General features: G+C 38.3%; 1 protein-coding gene across 1 annotated transcript in view; it reads right to left on the reverse strand.

The window, feature by feature from the left end:
* The window catches only part of LOC115412081 (polycystic kidney disease protein 1-like 2), a 74,613-nt gene extending 56,334 nt beyond the window's left edge, over positions 1 to 18,279 (reverse strand). The window contains exons 1-5 of the mRNA XM_030124374.1: positions 18,199 to 18,279; positions 13,055 to 13,183; positions 8,644 to 8,829; positions 5,629 to 5,766; positions 2,201 to 2,341 (exon numbers count right to left, since the gene is read on the reverse strand). Of these exons, the coding sequence (XP_029980234.1) occupies positions 2,201 to 2,341; positions 5,629 to 5,766; positions 8,644 to 8,829; positions 13,055 to 13,183; positions 18,199 to 18,279 (675 nt within the window). The remainder of the gene's footprint in view (positions 1 to 2,200; positions 2,342 to 5,628; positions 5,767 to 8,643; positions 8,830 to 13,054; positions 13,184 to 18,198) is intronic.
* Between the last annotated feature and the right edge of the window lie 2,946 nt (positions 18,280 to 21,225).

Consider the following 21,225-nt stretch of genomic DNA (forward strand, 5'->3'; position numbering starts at 1 on the left):
CAAGTTGGAAACACTGACTTTTACAACTACAGACCGATTGTGTGTTCTTACAGCTGTGACAAAGAAAATCATTTGGTGTCATTTAGAGGAAAAATGTGTGTGTTTTAGCATTTGAGTCACTTTTCAAACACTGATAAAAGTTGCCACACATTTTAAAAGCATTAATATTTGTTTGTGTAGATTTGTCAGTCTAAATCAAAGATCAGTCAGTCAATCAAATTCATTTATATAGCATCACAACATAACAAAAGTTACCTCATGACACTTCACATTTAGAACTGCCTTGACTTAGGCAGAGGACCAGCCTTGTCAGGTTCACCACAAAGACAGATGATGTCATATACACTTATCCAAGTTTTTTCATTGAGATACAGAGATACCACGACGCTATGATTGGCAATTACAGCTGTCCATCATGTATCTCACCCCCCCCCCCCTGAAAACACCAGTGATTTAAAGTCTAAAGTCAACGTTATGGGGTCCACAGCCTGAAAGGAGATGTGGGTAGAATGACTGCTTCCACTCAGACTACTTGAATAACTATCTGATCAAAGGTAATTATGCCCAGTGGCACCAAAAAACTTATCAACTATCAAACCCTGCAGTTTAAAAAGGAAGAACAAAAGAAATGTAAGATGATTTGTTGAATGTTTGTTTGTTGTTCTTAATTTATTTGTATTATTATTAATACTTACATACTTCTATTACTTGTACTTCTATTACTTATTATCTACTTATATATTGTTGTCACGAATGCTACTACTATGATTACTTTATCATTATTGCTATTCTGTTATTATAGAATTTATATATATATATATATATATATATATATATATATATATATATATATATATACACAAACACACATATATAAACTGACATAATTATTTATTATTAGGATTATTATTACTACTCTATTATTTATTACCATTAGCACTTCTTATGTGCAATTGCCTATTTTAATAATTATTGTTATTGCTATTTTCTTTTCCTTTTTTCCCCCTTTAATTCTTGTCCTTTAAATAGTATCTATAGCATTTTTTTTTCTTTATCTGTCTTTATTTTGATTTGGCTCTTTTTTGCTCTTGTGTGCTTTGTTTGTGCTCCACTCTTGCTGCTGTAAATTTGGAATCAAGGTTATTACCGTTGATAATGACAAAAACTAGAATTGTAAAAACATTTTCGTTGACTGAAATAAATAAAAATTGTAATCAAAAGAAAACCCAATAACTAACTGAAACTATTGTGTTTACAAAACTAACTAAAACGTATAAAAATTATGGATAAAATTCCCTTCGTTTTCGTCTTTGTCGATGTCGAATTGATACGAAAGCGATTTATTTCGCTCAAGCAATTCTAGCTGGCAGCACCATACGACATTTCACGGTCTGTCACTTCTCATCACTTGTGGTTTCCAGTCGTCTTCTGGTCCCCACTCTACCTGGAAACATGGAGACTAAAGTTGGGAGAAAGCAGCAGAGTCCTGTCTGGGATTTATTTGAATACAACGGCAAAAAAGATAAAAGTTAAAAAAAAAAAAAAAACTAAACTAAACCAAAACTAAGCGTTTAGCAAAAACAAAAACTAATAAAAACTAGCAAACCTGCTCTAAAACCTGATTAAAATTAAATGAATTACAGAAAAAAAAGTCAAAACTAAATAAAATGAAACTATAATGAAAAATCCAAAACTATCCATGTGTATCCTTGTGTGGGACTAATAAAGGAATATCTTCTCTCTCTCTTCTTATATGTGTACATTTGGTTGTGTGCTGCTACTGGACCCTCTGCCCAAGGAATCAATAAACTAATCTAATTTATTTCTTTATTTTTTTTATCTCCCATGTAGGATTAAGGTAATGATGTACGGGAGCTTGATGATGCTCTGCCTGTTAAAGGGAAGTTTTTCCTCGCCACTGTCACCGGTCATAAGTGTTTGCTCCTGGAGGATTCTGTTGGGTTTCTGTAAATTGGCCTAAAATTTGATTTGATCTATCTCTCCTTTATGTGAAGCACTTTATAACGTGTTGTTTTAAAAAGTGCCATATAAATAAAGCTTTACTTACTTACTTGATGATTCATGACCTCAAGTAGATAATGAGTGTGTTAGCTGAAAGGGTATGTAATGTCCAAATCACCCACAACTTTTACCAGAAAAACTCAGTGCTTTTCACACAGATCTCAGGGTAGATTCTTACATTGGAAGTGTAGTCCAGGGCGGTGCTTGTACCTTCCAGTATAATGCTGGCTGCACTGTTTACTCCCTCCCTGTTTTCTTCAGTGTTAGTCATGTTGAGCAGAGATGAGCTGAGATTCTCAAGTAATAATGAAGCATCTTCCTGGAAGTGGAGAGAAACACAACTCACACCTAAGTCACACTTCGATTTTATATGTAGCAACCAGTGTTTCACTGAGAACATTATGCTTCAGTTTGGATATCTGTGGGATCAAGTTACTTATTTTGCTAACCCACAATACATTGTTCACATATGGAAAAATCTCTATGTCTTAAGTAGTGATGGGAAACTTGGATCGTTTTAAGGATCTGGATGATTCACTGACAGGTTGTATGAATCACATGTGTCATTTGAGCCAGAACTGCCCAACACACCCAAAAGGATGAGTCTGAATCAGGGGACTCACAGTGACGTGAATCCTCTGAGTATAACCGAATCTCTGTGTGGTTCCTCTGTCTGTGAGTGGATCTATAGGTGAGTACTGAATCTTCTTGGGGAGTGGTTCCTCTGTCTGAGAGTGGATCTCTGTGTGAGTACTGAATCTTCTTAGGGAGTGGTTCCTCTCTGTGAGTGAATCTATAGGTGAGTACTGAATCTTCTTGGGGAGTGGTTCCTCTGTCTGAGAGTGGATCTCTGTGTGAGTACTGAATCTTCTTAGGGAGTGGTTCCTCTCTGTGAGTGAATCTATAGGTGAGTACTGAATCTTCTTGGACAGTGGTTCCTCTGTCTGTGAGTGGATCTCTGTGTGAGTACTGAATCTTCTTGGTGATTGAGGTGTGTTCATTTGGAGGTCATCAGGAAGAGGAGGTGGAGGATTATAAATACCTGGGGGTGGTGATCAACAACAGACTGGACTGGAAATCCAACACTAAGCTGTGTACAAGAAGGGGATGAGCAGACTCTATTTTCTGAGGAAGCTAACATCCTTCAGTGCATGCAATAAGATGTTGGAGATATTCTACCAGCCTGTTGTGGCTAGCACCATCTTCTTTGTGGCAGTTTGTTGGGGAAGCAGCATCAGAGCCAGCGACACCAACAGATTTGATAGAATCATCAAGAAGGCTGACTTAGTAATTTGTCTATTTTGAGACTGTGGTGGAGCGGAGGACACTGAACAAACTGATCTCCATCATGGACAATGATGAGCGCCCTGTCCACCACACACCGGACAGACAGCAGAGGACCCTCGACAACAGACTGTTACAACTCTGCTGTTGAACACATACAGGAAATCTTTCCTGCCACATGCCATTTCTCTTTGCAGTAAACTCAACTTTGGCTGTTCTTCAAACCCAGTCTTAAACCATATTTCCATTATGCACTTGACTGTTATTTATGCACCTCCATCATCCTCTGAAGTTACATTTCAATGGACTTGTGCCATTTTTGTGCTGGAAGGAAGCGTCCCCAGTTGCCTACCAACAAAGACACTAGAGCCCAACTGATATGGGATTTTTGGGACCGATGCCGATACCAATATTGGGGGCTAAAAAAAGTTGATATCCAATATGTCGGCCGATATCTGATATTGGCCGATAACCGATATATTGGCCGATATACGAAATAAGAACACTGATCTACACAGGATATAATAATCTTATATTAGATAATTGTGAACAGGTGGATAAACAGTTGCATAAATCTTTGTTTATCTCACAAATATACAGTCTACTCTCGTTAAACCGCCCGCCGTTATACCGCCATTTCCGCCTATCGCCATCCGCCAGCCCAGTTCCATGCACAAACAACACTTATACCATTGATTTCCCGACCTTTATACCACCAGCGTGATTGCCATCGAGTACACATAAATTTTAACAATGCACTGAAACAAACGCGCCAGACGCTGATCGCGACAAGCTACGAGTAGGTCTACGGAACGGCCACCGTTCATTTATCGCAGAACACTCAGTAGGTCAGGATGTCGGGAAGAGGACGTGGGATTAAGCCAAAGCCTCAAGATGATGGGGTGTCATTTCCCGACATGGTATAATAATGCTTAAAATGTTTCCCCACTTTAAATGATCCCTTACAACATAACAGAATCAAGATTTATTTAGAAACGCAATTAGAACGGGTTAACGGAGGCAGCATAGACATCATATAGTAAAGACATGCACATTATGGATGCAACCCGTTGGAACGCCATTTTCGCTATACCGCCAATTTGGCCGTGAACGGAAGTTGGCGGTATAACGAGAGTAGACTACAATTTACACAACTTTCAAATGCAAACTATGCAATCACAAAAATAATTAGAGCAAAAAATATGACTGACCACACAATTATGTTTTCACTTAAAAATTTGGATGTGTCTGCCTCACAGCACTACAACTTCTTATGTGGACTAAGGACTAAACTGAGCATGTGCAGAGTGAATTAGGTGAGTCCTAAGTTGCTCCTGATTGGAGCAACTGCAAGAGTTACAACTGACCTGTGTTACAACAGTCCCCAGTCTCCCCTACACTATTAACACCCATGCCTGCTGGCACAATGAAACTGTGAGGTAGACAGGAAGTGCACGGACATGGGTGTGTGTGGGGGGTGAATACTTTATAAGACTGGGGGGGGGGGCGGTCTGTGATATTTTTTGAGCTGGGGGTGGGGTTTAGCGGTCCATCCTCGTCAGAGCACGCGGTAGCGGTCCGTGATTTTTGCCGGGGAGCGGGGGTGGGTGGTGGGTCCGTGACTATGTGATTGTGTGTGGGGGGTGATAGCGTCATTGTCCGAGCAGGAGTGAAACTAACTCACTTTAAAGTTCCTATTATTCTCTGGGCAGTACAAACACAGAGGAACAGCGAGTGACAGAATCTCCACGCAGCAAAAAAAGTTAATATCGGCTACATATTGGCCAATGTTGATTCATTGGTGATACGCTATAATTGGCCCGATTAATATCTGTCGGGCTCTAAAAGACACCATCACTGTTCATGCTCATTCTAACCACTGTTTATGCCACACCAAGCTACTGTCACCGCTAAGTTACCCTATCATCTATTGCCATTGTCACCGTCCAAGCCGCCCTTCATCAAAGTCTCTGACACTAGCTGTGCTATATCACTGCTGTTATTCTACTGTCTCAGCAGCTTCACGGGGCCTGCTAGCTGTTAGCCTGAAGCTACGCCAGCTCCCAGAGAGCCTACAAACCCTTCTTGCCACATCACTGTTCCACTTCCCCTCTCCCTTTGTCACACCAAAAATCCTGTTGTTTCTTGCTTCGCGATTGTCTGTCATGTCTGAGTCTGCACATTGAGTCCAAACGTGAGATTGAAACTTAACACACATAATTATTACTTTGTGTAGTTGTCCTCAAGTGTCTTGAATGCTGTGTGTAATGATCTTCTCTGGTTATAATTCATATGTGCTCTCCCATTCTGGTGGAGCCTTACCTGAGCAGCATCGCTGAGTTCTGAGCCTTGTTGGATAACATCACCGAGTCCACTGGCCATCACCTGTACTTCATCTGGACTATTCATGGGAACCTCATTCACTGTGCTCATCATCACACCCAACAACTGCTCACGAAGCTTTAAAAAGACAAAAGCAGTGGCATAATTTCAGAATTTGTTTTGTGCAAACTTCATCCATACTTGAAAATACCTGACCATGTCTGACTATATGTGACTGTAAATTCTGGAGTTCTGAATGCTAGAGTAAGCCATGAATTTAACAACACAGTGGAAACTGTTTACAGTGATCATGGTTACACTGATCCAGATGACATTCTTGTATAAATACTGATTAAAGAATTTGCTTATGGTAATCAAATGGTGTGCGTACATCAGTGGTTCCCAACCTTTTTTGGCTCATGACACCATTTTAACATCACAAATTTCTGGTGACCCCAAACAATCAAAACAAAGGCTTTTTTTTTTTTTTTTGCTAAAACTAATTTGTTTAGATCATGTAATAGTTTGTTATACTGTTTTGCAAATAAATGTTCATTTTAGAGGACATTTAGTCTATATAATGTATATTATTGTGGACGGAGTCAGTAAATCCAGGTGTAGATTACTGCTTTAAGTGAGAATTGGATTTTCCTTGCTCAGGATATGTACAGTCAGTCCAGCTGGGATTTACAAGGCTGACAATTAATACTGAACAAACAAGAACTCAAACTATGAATTATGAAAGAACTGCAGCATCTGAAACTGACCACAATGAACATTTGACACAGAAACAGAACCACAGTGCTGCAGTTTCAGACTCACAGTTTGTCATGTCTTTTACAGATTGTGATTGTCTCTCTCTCTCTCAACTTGCCATATATTTTTTATTGGTAATTTTTTTTTTTTTTTAACCAATTACTAGAAATTTTAAGGCGACCCCACAGTTGAAAACCACTGCTTTAATATGTTCAGAATATCTTAAATGGCTGCACTTATTCTGAAAGTCAGTTAATTTGTCCATTTCATGACAAGACTCAATATAATGAAGTGCAGGCAGGGTTAAGGCGGGGTGCACACCTAAGGATTTTCTGAATCTGAAGAGATTTTTTTTTTATCTGGTACAGACCCCACATATGAAGACAAAAAAAATCAAACATTGAACAGTTTTGATCGTACTGTGTGTGGTGTGCTCTGATAACCTTAACACAGCACATCACATACATAACGAATCTGTCCCACCACCGATCTAGAATCTAGTCCTCCAAGACAGAAATCTCATGTGATCAAACTTGATTTAACAAAAATGAAGAAGAATCATAGTATGACTCGGGAGCAGAGTCCTGAATTGGGTAACACCCCCCCCCCCCCCCCCAAGAGCGGCCAAGGAAGTGAAAAAAATAAACATTTGTGGATGAAAATAATTTGCAGGACATTTAATGATGATGATCATCTAATTTGACCGTGGTTCATCCACATCCAGTTTTATTTGAAGTGAGCTTCACATTTGTTTACATCCACCCACAGATGTTATTGAACAGCAAAGATCAGAGATTTAATGATAGCGTGCATTTTAGGCAAAATTGAAGCCCTTAAAAGTGAGTTATGTGTAGACAGTGTGTTTAATAACAGGTCGGGTCAGGTTGTGGGTCTAATGTACGTGGGCCAGTGACGGCTGCTCGTCTTTAAAACAGAGGAAGCTCATTTTACGGCTCCATCATAAAACTTGTCGTACTATAGGAAAGCAATTAAAAATAAAAGCAATGCTTAACTGAGGCTGTTATGCTTCATCCATACTATAAAACCACAGCAACACACACTTGCAGGTGTATGACTTCCAAAACGATATTAAACTCGAACAAGAAATGATTAAATTATGGAACTGAAACAAGAAAACATTGAATTTATGTTAAATTGAAACCAGGAAGTACAATGAGTGTGTTTTATTTACAGTGCAAGAAATTAACAAGTAATTTCGTAGTGGTTTCTCTCTCGATTTCATAAGCAGAATGTGTGACAATATTAAACTGAACTCAAGTGAAGGAGTAGATCTGAAAACAGCTGTCAATCAAACAGGATTCAGCCTTTGGACCGATCCTCCAATCAGCATGTGGAATCTTGGCATCCAGCCCAGCTGAGCTCCGCCCACAGCTCCATTCACCCCCAGAGACGCCGAGCGTCCGGGGGTGGGACAACATTGTGGCATTTATTCAATTACCATGCAGTTTTGAGGCAATGAAAAAACCAGTTCCACTCAGTCCCACTGAAGTGCATGGACGCTGAGCGTCTACGGACAAATGCACTGAGCACAGATGGAATGAGAAAACACAGACACAGGAATGGAGGAGAAGTGAACAACATCCAGTCCGTTGATTTGTGATAAAGCTGATTCTGAACGAACTCGTCTGTGAGATGAACGTGTTCTAACAAATTTGGAGTCAATGAAATGTCAACAAAACCGTACATATTTAACCATTTAATTTATGTAATTTTAGGGGAAGCCGGGCTTCCCTTGCAGTCTGTGAGAAATTGCCTCTGACGTGGGTACAGGTGGGTGTGAGTTTGGAAAAGGGGACCCGTGCAGAACTCTGCTTGGGAGCTGTTGGCTTTCCCCACACACGAAGATTTTTCATCGTAAATAATGAACAAATTTAATATTTACGACTGTTGGCCCCGACCCGCTTCAGAGACGATTATCAGCACAAATTCACTCTTAACACACGTCAGACCACAGGAGAATCTGATAGGATAAACTTATAAGACATTAAATAATCTGGCATTTGCCATCCTTGGTCGGTAAGGGGGAAAATCGGGACAAAAACAGCCTGATTGTCTTTAAGTGTGTACCCCGCCTAAGGTGACTAAGAGGAATAGTTTCATTTAAGGTCACATACTCCTCCTCCTCCTTTTTGTGCGTGTCTTTTTTGAAGACATCTCATCCTCACAAAAACGGACATTTCTCTAAAATAATGCTTGTGTATGAATTGTAGTTTCTGCACCATCTTGAGGTTCTTGTACCTTTTCCCTTTCCTCTTTGGTAGATGTGTCAGATGGATCGTTGAGTTTACTGGACACAGACAGAACGAGCTGTGACAATGTTTCTGCCGACAGTCTGCCGTTTGACTTCAGCTGAGCCACTGTATCCTTCAAGCCATCCTCTAGATCATTTCCTGAAGAGCTGGAGTCCGTAATGAAATCCTCCACCTGAGAGGGAACAAATGTACAACATGCAGAGGCAAAAAATCAGCTTCTCACTGTAGATTTCCATTTTCTATCCTTTCATTTGAATGATGTTGTAGACCAGGGGTGTCCAATCCTGGTCTTCCAGAGCTACTATTCTGCATGTTTTAGATGTATCCCTCTTCCAACACACCTGATTCACATGATCAGCCTATCATCAAGCTCTGCAGAAGCCTGATAACGACCATCAGGTGTGCTGGAAGAGGGACACATCTAAATCATGCAGGATAATAGCTCTCAAGGGCCAGGACTGGACACCCCTGTTGTAGACTAACCTGAGTAGTTACTGTGGTGCTTAACTGAAGGCTTTGACTTATTGCTTTCACAATGATTTGGAGTTTGTAGTTTAGAGTTCTGTCTCCAAGAGGAAGGAATACAGACTTCACCTCGCTGTTCCTACTGCATTGCAAATGCCTCCCTGGAAATTCAAAACAAGATAACATGTTAGATGACTATAAATGGAAGCCTATTTACATTTGTAGAATGAAGAACAATGTCAAAATAATGAGTTAGTATCTTAAAACAGATGAGATACAAACTCAGTATTTTAAGAAAGTCTGAATTTATTAGATACCGTACCACTGTCTGAGATACTAATTAATTATTCAGAGAGACTTTTGCGTTATTTTGCAATACTGATTATTTTGAGATACTATTTTTAGACACTAAAATCTTTATTTTGATGAACTATGATTATGAGAAAGTTTGTGCTTTGCCATACTTGCAATAATATTACAGAAAATGCTTCTTTTTATGCAATATTATTTTGTGAAGATATTTGTGACAGTTTTTGATGACTTTGAGATACTGGGGATCAACACAAAAAATAGACTGCACCTACTGACTGTATTCACACCTATTCATGAAAGATTTTGCACTAATAACATGCTAGCACAAACATGCCAATAAAAGTTTCAGGTGTTGGGTGTTTTTCAGATCTGACAGTCATTAATGTAGTGTGTTCTTCTGCTTTTAGACTCTAGGTTTCCATGATAGGCATGACTAGTCATAGTCAGGGAGTCTGGAAATGAGTGATTTTCATATTAAAGTTGATGAAACTCCAAGATACCATATATGCAACTAATGTCTGATAAGAAATTTTGCAATTTATGTCTTTAAACACTAATTCAATATCATTCCCGCCTCACAAACTCAAAAGATGTGGAGAAAAAGAGGCAGTAAGCCTGTTTACATGCACACTAATTCTCCCATCATTATCCAGTTTCTAGAGTTATCCGATTATTCCAGGGATCATGTAAATCAGGGCTCTCAAACTCATTTTCTTTCAAGGGCCACATTCAGCCCGATTTGATTTCCAGTGGGCCGGAGCAGTAAAATAATAGTTTAATAACCTATAAATAAAGACTTTTAAAGTAAGACCACCGCTGCAGTTTCAGTAATTTTCCCTTCCAGGAAAGATGAGAGGGAGGGTGAAACGTGTAGTGAACATGACCGTGGATTCATGTCAGTAATAATAACAGTAATAACAATAGAAACACACCAAGGATAATATGGTACATAAGAAAAAGCCTCTGCAGCTCCTTAGAGAATCTGAATGGTCTTATTTTTTTTACACTGTACAAAAGAAATAAACATAAAACTACAAAAATGGAAGAATCTTTTGCCTGAATACACGTGATGTGTTTTAATGTGATTTTGATGTGAGTTTTCATTGATGTCTAAACCACCAAGTAATAATCAAAAGGATGTACACTACCAGTCAAAAGTTTGGACTCACTTGGTTTTTCTTTAGTTTCATGACTATTTACATTACAGATCGTCACTGAAGGCATCAAAACTATGAATGAACATATATGGAATTATGTAGTTAAAAAACGTGTGACATAACTCAAAATGTTTTATATTTTAGAGTCTTCAAAATATCCACGTTGCTTTTATTACTGCTTTGCACATTCTTGACATTCTCTCCATGAGCTTCATGAGGTCGTCACCTGAAATGTTTTCCAAAAGTCTTGAAAGAGTTCCCAGTGATGTTCAGCACTTGTTGGCCATCTGTGCTCCGTCTCATTCCATTTAAATGAGAAGGTGAGTCCAAACTTTTGACTGGTAGTGTACGTGGATCTATTCTATTACAAACCAAAGGCAGTGGTGAGAACGATGTAAACCAGGGTGCTCACATTCAGCCCAATCTGATCTCCAGTGGGCCGGACCAGGAAAATAATAACAGAATAGCCTATGAATAATGACAACTGCAAATTTTTGACTCTGTTTTAGTGTAAACACCCCCCATCAAACTATGAAAATACTTTTATAAACTATCCAAACAGAAAAGATGTGCATAACCTGAAAACAAGTGAAATTTCTTCAGAAAGATAAGTGCAATCATTTAATCATTTCTTCCTTGTGCCAGTATCAACAGTTTCCTGAAAATTTCATGAAAATCCATCCATAACTTTTTGAGTTATCTTGCTAAAAAACAAACACGCACGCAAACACACAAAGCAAAGTCATCACAATACCTCCTGGCGGAGCTAAAAATTGGTGTTGTCATTAGGTTATGATGATATTATTTTTGAGTTCGATGCCCTAACTTGCACTTTGCAAATTCATCCAGCAGGCCGGGTTGGAACCTTTGGCGGACCGGTTTTGGCCCCCAGGACGTATGTTTCACACTTGTGCTTTACAAATTAAGATACCTGTAATTTCTAGAGTTCATCGAGTTGCTGTACTTATTGCACACATCTTGCCAACTTGGAGTGCTTACCTCTGTACACCTTAAAACAGTACAAACAGCCAGAACAGGGATTTTCAGTGGTGCAGTTAATATCAAAACCATCCAGGATTGTTCCATTTGGTGGGGATATGCTACATGACAGTTCAGACTGGTCTGTGGTTGTTAATGAACCGGTCTGGGCCGACCACGTGGTGACAGGCTCTGTTGTGCTTTCATTTGAGCCTTCGCCGTCTCCATTTTCTTCTGTTTCTGGTGATTCAGTGGTAGAAGATGGAGCGTTTGTGGATGATGATGATGATGATGATGATGTCTTTATTGTGTATGTTTTGTAAAGTGGTACAGCGTCCCCTACAGCAGAGCAAAAATCAACAAAAAACAGGCATTAAGCTGTTACACACCAGGGATGACTTTTATGAAGACGTCGGGGGTCTGCGTTAGAATGAGGATATATTCTTGTAGCGTCATTTCACTTTATTTCTGTAATGTATTCCCTTTGATATATTATTCATATTTGAAAAAAAAAAACAGATTTTAAAATAGGTCTCCACTTAAAAGAAATGGTTTATACAAAATCTGAAAATAGTCTCAATGTGAGTCAACAGTCATCACAGCACTGCTTTGCCCAATCAACTATCCAAATCTTAAAAACTATATGAAAATAAGTGTGTGTGTATAGATAGATAGATAGATAGATCAAAATCTTTACAGATTATTTTTTCAAGTTTTACCACCAATCTATCACAAACCAATATCCCTTTCCGCTAAAACACCTGAATCATACTGACCTGTAATCATACTTTATGGACTATAATAAGAGTGTGTTTTTAATTCCATTCATAGGTATTTGCACATGGTTGAGTTACTTATCTTGTTGTGTGGTCTAATTAATCTGGCACAAGTGCTGCTCATGTAAGTATATTTTCATAAAATGCAATATAAAATGTGCTATGTTGGGGTCAGCTTTTAATATTACAATATTTCTAGACACAGTATTCTGAAAGAAATACTGTAAAATGCCAAAACTGGATGAAGATTCCCCAAAAAGAATAGCACATGGTTTAATAATGAGGAGTTTCATCATTAAGCCATCTCAATGTGTTAATTATTTTTGAACTGACACACAGTTAAAAAAAAAAACAATTTGCATTTACATGAATAATGGAAGCAAAATAAAGTTAAAATATTTTAAATTAAACTTGACCACTTACTTTCACAAACAGCCTAAAGTTGATTTAAAATTATGGGGTTTTTTTGTGTTTTTTTTTTTTACCTTTTATTCTATTGAAAATACTGAAATTAAAATCTGTTCCTCTGAACTATACTTGTCTTCACTGATTGTTAATTTCCTTCCATAACACTTCCCTCCCTCTTCAACTGTTGAGCGCTGGCTTCATTCATACCTGGCATGATATTTTACATAATACACAGAGATTGGCTAATGGATTTATAGAACAGCTTTGACATCGACGTATACGCACCATTAATTATAACAACCTTCACATTCTGATTGGTTCTCCTGGCTTCTTGAATATATTCTTTCTTCACTGTGTATTCAGTGCCTCCAACCTGTTCCTCTATAAGTGGCTTTTCCCCTTCATCTGTGTAGCAGCTTATGGCATCAACCTGTAAAACAAGATGCAAATACATTAAGTCTCTAAAACGTGACTCAGAAATTATTAGCTGTAATATTTTTCACTTTTTCACTTAAACAGGATCAAAATATATGCACTTTCAATTTTAACATATCAGTTAACTGACTTATAAAATATACTGAACAAAAGAAACGCAAGTTTTGGTCGTTAATTTAGGCAAGAGTTCAGCTGTCCTGCTGAGCTGTCAACTGAGATACACATTAAAATAAGTGAGTTGTAACCATTGGAGGCAAACACAACCACGAGTGGTGTTGAGCACGAGTACAAAGTATCGGAGGTGCGGTACGTTTTGAGTGATATGGTAGTGGGAGCAACAAATGGGAGTGGCAATTCTCTTTGTTTATCCGGGGGCTATAAAAAGAAATGGTAAGATTCAAAAGTTACTGCATTACCACGATGCCTCGCCTTAACGATAATCTGAGAGAACGCGCCATTGGTACGCTTGATGCTGGTTTAACGGCTCGAAACGTTGCCAGACGTCTGCAAGTGCACGAATCCACCATCAGTAGGCTGAGGACACGATTCTGTGACACAGGGACCACTCGGGACAGACCAAGATCCGGAAGACCACGTGTGACCACCCGTAATCAGGATCGTCATACCAGGTACTGACTGTCAGCAGATCCAGGACTATCAAAACTTTTGTTATGGACACAATTCAGTGTACTGCCACTGTAAATTTCACAGCTGGATATAAATATCTCATATGAAACCAATATTCATAATAAAACTCCCATGTAAACCAATACCGAAACATACTTGTGTTTCTTTTGTTGTTCAGTGTATATATATATATATATATATATATACAGTACAGGCCAAAAGTTTGGACACACCTTCTCATTCTTTGCATTTTCTTTATTTTCATGACTATTTACATTGTAGATTCTCACTGAAGGCATCAAAACTATGAATGAACACATGTGGAATTATGTACTTAACAAAAGTGTGAAATAACTGAAAACATCTCTTATATTCTAGTTTCTTCAAAGTAGCCACCCTTAGCTCTGATGACTGCCTTGCACACTCTTGGCATCCTCTTGGTCAGACCATTTCTCAGACAGTGTAGATGTGGAAGATTACATTTTGACTGGTACTTCATTAGCTAGCAACATTAGCTACACCGTAAAATAACATGGTAGTAAGTCACTAAAATACACTGTGCAGCAGATAGATACCTGTAGGTAGATAGTTTGATGCCAAAGGCCTCAAAAGGTGAAGGAATGTGCTTCCATTCTAGTTTTGATGAATACCTGACTTATACACCAACATTATGTCCACTGGCAGGAGAAATGGTAAATGGACTGCACTACTAGCACCTTTTCAACACCTTCATTGTGTCTAAAGTGCTTTACAAAGCCTCACATTCACCCATTCATGCACACACTTAGGAGCAATTTAGGGTTCAGTGTCTTCCCCGAAGAGAGGACTCGAACCACCAACCATTTGGTCATTGGACGACCTGCTGTACCAGCTGAGCCTCAGACACCGACTCCACTGGCAGGAGAAGTGATTGTAATATGGATTACTTCATTACAATAGTACCTCTAACTGGTTGGATGTGTTAGGCAGCAAGAGAACATTTAGTTGTCAAAGCTGATGAGTTGGAAGCAGCAAAATGAATAACATAAGGAACAGAGCGACTTTGCCAAAGGTCCATATAGAGGGAACGCACATCCGTCACTTCCCCCCAGGCCACGCCCCTCTCAGTCAGACTGAGTGGCAAAAACAAACCAACTCAACATGGCGGAGTATAGCAGTAACTACAGTGAGACCGGGAAAACTGTGGAATATCAGATGGAATTAAAGACAACTGGACTGGACATGGATCCATACAAGCTACCAAACAACCAGTGTTCTACCAACACTGATCTGGGACAGAAATCACCTATCCTGACATTTAGATGAACCTGAGTTCAACGCTGGGAAAATCCCCAATGCAAAGGCTGAAAGCATCCAACAGACCCAGAGTTGTGTCCATCCTGGTCCTGGTTCATCAGAGGATTCCAGCTGGTGAGTGCTTTCATTCAACATACTATTGTTTTGGAGGTTTTGTGTCAGTGCAGACGGAGTTTGTTGGCGGTGATTTGGGCGGTAAAGGCCCAGCAGTAGTGCTCACAGTTCACTACTGATTTACTGGAGTTGAACCCTTAGCACTGACCCAAGTGAGTGGATGATCTACTGGTACTGTGGAGATTTAAGGAGAGTTCACATCAAATACTGGATCCAACACAGATCCAACAGCTGTGTGCTAGAGGAGCCCCTGATCTGGAAAACTAGGTTAGCCTCAGTTTAAGCTAGTTTACAAATCATGTAGAGCACAAGGTTCACAATCACACAACTGAAGACACAAACGTTTCAGTTCTGAAATGTAGAACTAAATGACAGATGCTAACATGAAGAGCTTTACTAAGAAGGAATGTTAGCCAAAACCAGCTGGAATTTAAGGTATGATTTTATGCAAGAACACAGCAGAAATTAACGTTACCTGACATGAAATGTCAACCACAAATCCAGGTTTTGTCTGGATTACAGTTCTTTCTCTGAATTGCAGTGATCCATCTGCTTCTTCTGTCTTTGGCTTTAGGTAGCCGATAAAATGATAACTCCGAGTGCTTTTAAACCTATTTGTGCGATCAACGGCAAAACAGCTCTGCTCCATTTTTTAGACTGATCTAAAGTTTTCGCAGTATTCCAGCCAAAGCTGTCACTCATCTCCCTCTTTCTGCCACTCAGTGGACAGAACCATGGTGACTTCCGCTAGCAGTGACGTCATGTGCAGACCCTCTATTGTAATGTTGGTCAGGGCATCTCCAGCTGCAGGTGTTGATGGTGTTCCTGGTCTGCAGTGGTTAGTACCCACCAAAAACAGACTAAGGAAGGACATCCCCGTCTCAGGACCATTGATCGTCTGTGGAACATACTGGACAAACAATTCCAATCCTTCCCATTTCACAACTTCCAGGACTTCATGGATCTGCTGCAAATGTCTTGGTCCAGATACCACAGCACACCTTCAGAGGTCTGGTGCAGTCCAGGCCTTGGCTCACAGCTGATTTTGTGGAAAAAGGGGAACCTACACAGTGCTAGACAGGTGGTAATAATGTTCTGTTCTCATAGATACTGGACTGGTTGAGATCCAGTTGCTCTTTAGACCACTTTTGGTACATACTTACTTACCACTTTACATTGGACATGAACAAGAAGATCTGGAGATGCTCTGACCCAGTGATTTGGACATCATAATTTCATCTATGTCAAGATTACTTAGATCTCCTTAGGCAAGATGGCGGATGCAGACATGCACACACGTAGCCTGGCAGGTGCTGCGTGTTTTTTGTACTGTGTAACCCATCTAAACCAGGGCTCTCTAACTCAGTTTCTTTCAGGTTCCACATTCAGCCCAGTTTGATCTCCAGTGGGCCGGACCAGTCAAATAATAACAGAATAACCTATAAATAATGACAACTGCAAATTTTTGTCTTAGTTTTAGTGCAAAAAAACACGCATTAAATTATGAAAATACTTACTTTTATAATCTATCCAAACAAAAAAGATGTGAATAACGTGAAAAAACAGAAGTTTCTTAAGAAAAATAAGTGCAATTTTAACAATATTCTGCCGCAACTTATCATTTCTACATGTGCATTATGGATCAGATCAACAAAGACACTAAACACTGAGGAACAGGCAGAAAATATTTAAAACTGTGCTTAACTTTTGTTAGACATTTCAGTTTGTTCATATTTGTTCAGGTTATTCACATTTTATTGTTACAGGATAGTTAGGAAATGTAAAGATTTTCATAATTCAATGTTATTTTTGGACTAAAACAAAGACATAAATTTGAAGTTTTCATTATTTATAGGCATAATGTAATTTTTTTTTCACATCAAATCGAGAAGAAAATATGGAGTCATTCTTTTTTGTAGGTTATTCTGCTGTTATTTTACTGTAGATCATACTGGTCTGTATGTGGAACCTGAACTAAAATTAGTTCAACAGCATTTTGCAAATTCATCCCACAGGCTGGATTAGAACCTCTGGCATGTTTGAGACTCCTGATCTAAACTCAAACTTTCACTATATCACTAGATTATGCACTCAAGGAAAAAAGAAACGCACTATTTTCATTTTCTCGATTTTGTCAGAAATATGACAGTTACAGCAAAATTGCAAACTACAATGAGTTCAGTACTATTCTGAGTCCAAATGAAATGATTGTTTTCCTGGTTCCGGTTGACTCATTTTGATTAGCAATAAGAACTGTATTTTTGTATTCCTCACCCATGTCTGCTCATGAGTGAAACTCAGAGACAAATTGGACCTCTGCTCAATTGTGCACAACCATTCCCTATAAAAAGACACCAAAATGGAGCAAAAACACATTTGTCCACAATGCCACAACTACTGCAACCGCAGAGAGATCGGGCCATTGCCGGCTGAAACCTGTCACAGAGATGTGACAGCCAATTGGCACGGTCCTTTGCAGCGGTTGTAACGTGCGGTCGACCAGATCTGGGACGGTCGTTGGAGGAGCCAGTGAACGCTCAGCAAGGAGTACAACGGTAGAGTGGTGGACTCCAAACACCCTGGCTACGGCCCGTCTGCTCCATCCAGCTTGAAACATGCCAATGGCCCGATCTCTCTCAGAAAGACTAACAGATTCGTGGTACTTAGGCTATGACTGAGGTTTGACAGATTTGATGAAAAATTGATCATGAAAGTCTCCTGCACCTTTAATATCATTGATCTTCTCCAAATGCCTTTGCTTAGCAGTGGCATTGAGCTTCTCTTGACAGGGACCCCTTGCTTTCGCCACCGCCTTATCCATTTTTTTTTCTTAAATTCTGACCTATACAGCTCTTTCTTGCACATCTGTACTATGTTGTTGCCCATAGCAACTGATAGCTCTTAAGTTCAAAACGGCGGAGCCTTCCATATATGTCATGTGATAGGACACATGTCCTCATTCCAAATACTTACCTGTTCCCAATCATTTTCACTTCTCACTTCCTTGATATACCATACAACATCTGGACATCTTTGTTGTCCTGGACATTCCATCTTAATTTTCCTATCTCTGAAGAAGGATAGCCAGGAACAGCCTTGAAAACATTTGAGGCTTCAGAACAATAAACAGAAAGATCATCAGAAAATCATAGAAGGATGTATTCCTTGAGGATAACAAGAATTTTAAGCATTTTGTAATATGTAAAATTAACCATTAAACCTGAGTGACAACTGCAAGCTCCTTTACAAAACTGTTTGCATTCCTAAATATTTTTTAGAATGTGAACATGCATATTAAATTATTTCCTTGGTACATTTCTACAATTAAAAACTATCAAATCATACTGATCAAATGTATCAAAGGGGTCACATAAACAGAAAAATACCTTAACCACTCAGGACTATTAGGCTCAGGTCTCAGGGTTACACATATGGAAGCACTTTTTTTCTTATTTCCATTCTCAGTGGACTCATACTTATTATAATGAAATGGACGTGGTAGGCACTCTCTCGTAATGTTGTAGGTCTCTCCATTCTCATTGACTGGGCATGTGCAACCAGCTGTGGATCAAGAAAAAAACAACTGTCATTTTACTTTTATCATGAGATGAGAGCAGGTCAGTAACTTATTTTACAATATCTAAGTGTATCATATGTGCTTTGCATGCCTTTACAAAGCTCTTGTAACAAAGAACTGAATTTCTGGAGCTGTCTTTTGAGCCACCAGACCCCTCTGACAAAAAAAAGAATTTTAACTCCAACAGGATAAGGAGTTCTTAGTTTGTTAGTGTGTCTTACTGTAAATGACTAATTAACTGAAGGAAGCAAACCAACAAATTAATTTATCATATTTTACTTTAATATTCCATATTGTTTTGTGCAGGGAACTAATCCTTTGTTGAAGTTAGACAAGTACATTTTTACATTGGACTGGTGTCCTGTAAAAACTGAATAACTGTTGAGTCATTGCTCACTCTAGTGGTAGAATGAGATGGAACACAGCAGAGTGAGTTAGCTGCTTAGTATGCTAAACCAGATGCACTACATATGTAACCCATTTCATATTAAGTCATAATTGTAACTTCTTCACACTTTGATAATTGATAATTAAAAAAAAAAAAAAAAACTTGATAAAAAGTATAAATAGGGATGTAACGATGTGAAAATTTCATATCATGTTATTGTGACCAAAATTATCAGTTATTGTTATTATTGTGGAATTGTTGAAATTTTGCTCAAAATGTTCAAAAAGTACTAATGCACACACTGAAGTAATTTAACCAAGTTGCATTTTTAAAAAAACAAAAAACAAAACCCAAATAAAATGGGCACAATGTACTTTCTGTTACAGAAACATTCAAATATTAACCCTTAGTGGTCTGAGCCTATTTTGTCCGTTTTGCAGTGCTTTTGATTTTGCCTTTATATACTATATAAACAGATGTTTATTATACCCATGATTGGCATCTTTTTTCAGCACAACTTCATCTATTTCATCTGCCTATTATTTTTTTCACTTTAACCTACTATATCAACATAAAAGGCCAGAAAACACCAAAAAATATAAAATCCAATTTGAAAAATGTATGTAATTTGTTGCATAAATAACACACAGATGCTATACGAACCTTTTCAAAGACTTTAAAAGTGAATATTGGGTCCAAATATTAGGTATATAAAATTAAAATTGTATTAAATTAAAACTACACTCAAATATTTGACATAAAAGCAGATCTTTACATAGGCGTTTTCTCCCCTAAAAGTGCAGAAATCAAACACTGTTATCATGATAATTAGAATTTAAACAGTAATACTAACCGTTGGCAATTTTACTGCGGTTTATCATTATACAGGTAATCGTTACATCCCTAGGTATAAATATTAAAAAATAATAATTTTAAACTTTTAGACCCAAGTACTTTTTCTATAAAAGGTCCTCACATGCTGAACAATGATTCTATGAAAAAGTGAAGTAAAATGTATGTGTTAAACCTTACTACCTCTATTAATCTTATGTAGCTAAAAGAATAGAAAAAAAATAGAGCATTAAGAATTCTTACAGCATGACCACAGGTAGTTTTTATTTGATTTAGCTCCAGCTAGTGAAAGGAGGATACTTTGATTTGTGGTAGTAACTGAGGCTGATGGTTCTGCGGTGATTTCCAGATTAGATCTGGAAACTCTCAAATGATGGTTCATCTGAAAACAAAAACAAATAATTATAAAAACTACCTAAGGATGTAAAACTGAGGCTAAAACACTGTATTTTTCTTTCTATATTATTATTATTAGTAGTATTATTAGTATTAGTATTATTATTAGTAGTAGTAATAGTAGTAGTAGTAGTAATATTTGGCTAGGATAAGCAATGAGTAATGTGTGGGGTGACAAATATAACACCACTAAAAAATACAGTATTTTACCAGTACCTCGCTAGTGAATGAAACATTTTGACAGGAATTAAACACATCAACTTCTGAAAAGGAGAAGGCATTCCAAGCTCTGAGTTTCATTTCAGCCAATCCTGGGGAAATGAAAATGAAAAAAATTTTAAAAAAGGACAACTTTCATTATGGAACTAGCCATTATAATTTACTTTAATTGTATGCAGTCCCTTATTGATTTCAAGGTTTTTCATACCTTTAACTTTATGTCCAATTTGGTAAATTTCTGTCTTTTTATTCATCTGTCTGCTCTCATAGTAAGACATTTTTTCTCCAGTCAGAACAAACTGAAGTAGCACAGGCGTCCCACGTTCAAGGGTTACTCTGATGTTAACGTATGAAGAATATAGGCTTCTTCCTCCCAGCACCAAGGCCTGCAGCCCTGATATCTTTTGCACCACACAAACCTAGAGCACATAAAGCATTAAAAATGGCCATTTTTACAATAATCTGCTGACAAGCAAACATTTGTGTTTACTGATACAATTGTTGTTTTAGTTAGGATTACTTATGCTAAGACGTTTATGGGGTGAAAACCAATGCCCTTCCACACTAA

This window comes from Sphaeramia orbicularis, chromosome 21 (genome assembly GCF_902148855.1).
Source record: "Sphaeramia orbicularis chromosome 21, fSphaOr1.1, whole genome shotgun sequence".
NCBI lineage: Eukaryota > Metazoa > Chordata > Actinopteri > Kurtiformes > Apogonidae > Sphaeramia > Sphaeramia orbicularis.